The following is a 4,679-nucleotide window of genomic DNA, read 5'->3' as shown; positions in this document are numbered from 1 at the left end:
TAAATTTTCTTACGTTACGCAGCATTTTGTTTTTTTCTTTTATTGAATTGATAAGGTTGATAGAATACCATTTGGGATAATTTGCATTGCGCACTTTTTTAAGTGGCACATATAAATTAATTCCATTACGTATGACATCAAAAAAACTTTGGAATGCTAATTCTGTGCCTAAAGTATTGAGATAAGACCAGTTCACATCCATTAAGAATAAATTTAAACTTTGAAAATTAGCCCTATGAAAATTTCTTTGTTGAATAACAGATTCTGACAAAAATCTTTCCACATGAAATTTACATGTTATTAACAGTGGTGGGTGATATGTGTCAATTTTGGAAAGAACTTCATTTGTTGCAGAGACCGTAATGTTTGGAGAGCGCATTGTTGAAAAAACCAAGTCAAGTAAATTGTCATCGCAATTTCTAATTGGGTTATATTGTGAGAAATTGCAAAAGGATGTAGACATCAATAGCGATTCGGCTTTGCGAGACGTATAGTAACTTGGTATTAAGCTTTTTGAGATTGAATCGAAAGTCCATATGATAGTCGGGACATTAAAGTCACCTAAATAGATTACTTCTGCATTATTTGAAAGCGATTGAAAAACTGAACAAAGATTATTGCAAAATTGATCATATACATCAGCAGTAGTTTGAGGTCTAATATAGTTGCAACAAATAAAAATTTTTCTCATGTTAGTTGGATTTGTTAAACATATCCATAAATCCTCAAAACATGTCTCCAATTTTGAAAATCTAATCGCTGGTATATGATTTTTTACGGCAATCAAACAACCACCTCCCCCGCATGACTCAAATATTTCATTATTTCTATCTTTCCGGAATACATTATAGTTCAAAGGAAACGCTTCATTAGGTTGAATACATTAAAATTAGTTTCGGTAAAACATATGACATCAAAATCATTACATAATATTGCCTTCTTGATATCGTGTAATTTGGTTACAGCTCTATTAATGTTTTGGTAGTAAATATTTAAATTATTCATTATATGTTTATCTATGTTATTGTGATTTGTACTTGCTTGTTTTTAAAGTTTTACTCTATCAAAATCAGTAAGTGATGAAAGTTTAAAAATTTTGCTCTCGTCATCCTTCCTCGTGAAAATATTGCCATTTTTTTTCCATAAATACTTAAAATTGTGCTCAATCTTGTGTGCCTTTGCTTTCTTGTACAAAATAAGATCTGAAATAGGAATGTATTCATTGATATAAATAAGTTGATCATTAATTGAATTAGATATAGAAAATGAAAGAGAATTTTGATTTTGTGATACATTAATACGGTGTAGTTTAGCTGCAGTCAAGAATCGTTTGCAAACGTGAGTGTTCTTCATTTCAATCAGTAACGGTCCCGGTTTAGCTGTTTTGCTAGGAAGCCGTCTTATATCAACGACGTCATCATCTTTTAATGGAACATTGGACAGAACTGCTTGAACCTGCGTAAAGACAGCTCTTAAGTCGATGTTCGGTTCATGATTTGGAATATTATATATCATAATTTGCTTCTGAGCTTCTTTTTGCTCCAGCTGGTGTATGCGTTGATGTTGCGAGACGATTTGATGCTTAAGCTGTGTATTTTCAGACTCGAGGTCATCGATTCTCTTCTTGTTGTCTGAAATTGCGGTAGCCATGCTTTCGATCACTGAGAGTTGTTTGCTCACTTTACAAACTGAGTTCGTGAACGCCAATTGAGTGGCCTTGATTTTTTCGAGCTCCATGTGTATTTTTTTAATTGATTGATGAAAATCAATATCTGATTCGAAGTCTGTTTCCCCCATATTTAAGCTGGTGTTATTGAGGTTATGAGTTGTTAATTGAATGCGACAAGATTCGCACTTCCATACTGATATTTCACCAGATGCTAGTTTATGGAATAGCTCCTTATCTATTTTACCACACTTGGCATGGAAATGTTTATCACAGCCATTGCACAAAATTCCTGGATTATTTCTTGACACATTTTGCTTACAAGATATGCATTTAGCCACCATGATCACAATCACGTGAATTTGCAAATGTTTGTAACTAATTCTTTTTACGAGTATATTCAAAGAATTATATTAATGTTTATAAACCAATGAAAGTATTACTTTTATCACAATTAGTAAATAAATGTTTTTTAATATTTTGCGTTTATTTTATTGTTTAAAATAATTTTTATCAAGAGCTTTGTTAAAATGCGTGTTCTCAGTTTGACAGATAGAGAAAAATGATATTATGATTAATGATACCGAATGCTTTGCCTATACGGATTCAACAACTGTTCTTCATTGGATTCACGGATTCCCCCGACCGAGAAACGTATTTGTTAATAACCGAATTTCTCAAATCGTCAGTATCATCATCAATCATGTACTAACGGCAGAAAATCACGTAGATTGTGCCACCCGCGGTATAATGCCACATTGCCTGACTAATTTGAACTTATGGTGGCCGCGGTTTTTACGCGATGAGGTGATTACGTTTTCTACCTTGCCAGAATATAGTGAAAGTGCAAACGAATGCAAACTTGTCTGTTTAACTAAAACTCCGAACATTAAAAACTTTGAAATATTTACACGTTTCTCGAATCTTAACCGTCTTTTTCGCGTCGTTACGCGATGTATTCTTTTGTTTCGAAGACGATAAATGCAAAATCCATCTCGAATTCACTTTCTTTCACCGCAAGATCTACTTTTGGCAAAAATCGCGATCGTTCAAATCTCGCTTCTTCTTCTTCGATTGGAACCGGGCGTGACCTTCGGCAATACCGGCGTCGATTATGCTGGGCCATTTACGTCCAGGTCGTATGGAGAGGACGAGACGCCAAGAAATATAAGGTGTACGTGGCCTTGTTTATTTGCATGGCAACGAAGGCCATACATTTAAAAGTAGTCACCGCGCTTTCATAAGTAGCCATCATAGCTGCATTGCGAAGATTCTGGGCGCCAATCAAACCCTTCGCGAATAGGCGAATCTTCTCAATTCGGCCAGCTTTCAAACTGACGTCACAGGCGAACTTACAACCAAGGCAATTAATTGGATCTTCTCACCACCTTATGGCCCGCATTTCGGTGGACTTTGGGCGGCCGGCGTTAAAACATTAAAATTTCATTTACGAAGAGTGATGGCGAACACATCGGTGACCTACGAAGAATTCTCAACGATCTTGTGCCAAATCGAGGCATCTGCAAATTCAAGGCCGTTGTGCACTCGTTTTGAAGGTGATGCCGACCCTTTGACCCCAGCGCATTATTTGATCTCGATACCTTTGATGACTGTGGTTGATCCAACCGATATAAACTGCAAAATTTCACTATCGAATAGGTGGCAATACCTGTAATCTCTTGTCCATGGTTTGTGGAAAAAATGGTCTCAAGATTACATCAGCCAATTGCGCAAGAGCTCAAAATGGCAAGAGAAATCTAAAAATATCGAAATAGACGATGTAGTCCTCATAAAGGATAAAAATCAACGGCCATGTCGATGGCTTACCGGAAGAATTGTCAAAACCTATCTTGAACAAGATGGATTGGTACGAGTTTTGTGCGTCGTTACAGAAAACTATGTCCTTTATTACTTAGTTGAAGGCGGCCTTCAACGGCATTGTTTACGCTGTAGCCTTAATGCGTCCGCACCCTAGACCTAAGCAGCATAGGAGGCAACAAAGGAAAAGTCAAAAGCTTGCAATAATTGTCTGTCTCAGTTCTTCTTAGTTAATAAAATTATATTTTTTGGTTAACGACTGACTCGCGCTTGAAATCTCAAGATAGGAAATGGATCGGTAACCCGAAAGAAAAAGCTAACCTTTTCGCTGAACATCTTGCGAATGTTTTCAAGCCATACTCATCAAACGCGGCTGAAAATAACTTACAGTTTGTTGATAAGATTGATGAAAGTGAAATACCAATTGTAAGACTAAAATAAAAAGTATGTGTTTACATTAACTACCAAATAAAAAATCACCGGGTTACTATCTAACTACTGCTCAGGTTATGAAAAGAAATGCCATTGAAAGCCTTCATAAAACTCCAATAATTGCATGCCTTAAGCACCGGTATGTCCCGCACCATTGGAAAATTGCTGAAGTAATTGTCATACCAAAGCAAGGTAAACCACCTACAGAAGTGACGGCTTACAGACCAATATCACTTATACCAATTATGGCAAAAAGTGTTGAAAAACTGCTTCTGAAGAGACTTAGCAAAATCATAGAAGAAAGAAGGTTAATACCAAACCATTAGTTTGGCTTTAGAAGTAAACATTCCACGATAGACCAAGTTCATAGAATATCGGATGTAATAAAAAAAGCATTAGAAGAAAAACAAGTATGTTCAGCTATTTTCTTAGATGTTGCTCAAGCTTTTGACAAGGTTTGCCATGAGGGACTTGAGTACAAACTGCAAAGCGATCTTCCCAGGCAGTACTTTGAAATATTAAGATCGGACATCTCAAACCGATTGTTTAGAGAAAGTTACGATCAAGAATACTCGGAATTGAAGAAAATAGAAGCCGGTGTACCACAAGAAAGTGTCCTAGGTCCTACCCTGTATTTACTATACACAAGGGATATTCCAGTTGGTAATCACGCCATAATGGCAACTTTTGCAGATGATATCGCAATTTTGGTACCCGACAAATGTGTCTCTAAGGCAGCAGTAAAACTACAAAATGCCGTCGA

The 4,679-nt window shown here is 36.3% G+C and overlaps 1 protein-coding gene across 1 annotated transcript; it reads right to left on the bottom strand.

Annotated features, from left to right (window-relative positions):
- Positions 1 to 1,047: 1,047 nt before the first annotated feature.
- LOC129945123 (uncharacterized) lies at positions 1,048 to 2,010 on the bottom strand. The gene has a single exon (XM_056054783.1). It carries the CDS (start codon positions 2,008 to 2,010, stop codon positions 1,048 to 1,050), a length of 963 nt encoding a protein of 320 aa, XP_055910758.1.
- Positions 2,011 to 4,679: the final 2,669 nt, after the last annotated feature.

The sequence above is a fragment of the Eupeodes corollae genome, chromosome 2, assembly GCF_945859685.1.
Source record: "Eupeodes corollae chromosome 2, idEupCoro1.1, whole genome shotgun sequence".
NCBI lineage: Eukaryota > Metazoa > Arthropoda > Insecta > Diptera > Syrphidae > Eupeodes > Eupeodes corollae.
Note: the sequence above shows the minus strand (reverse complement) of the source record. Positions and strands in the feature narration are given on the sequence as shown.

Bases quoted from the DNA above. Each gene is read 5' to 3' on its own strand.
- LOC129945123 (XM_056054783.1), bottom strand. From the start codon at position 2,010: ATGGTGGCTAAATGCATATCTTGTAAGCAAAATGTGTCAAGAAATAAT.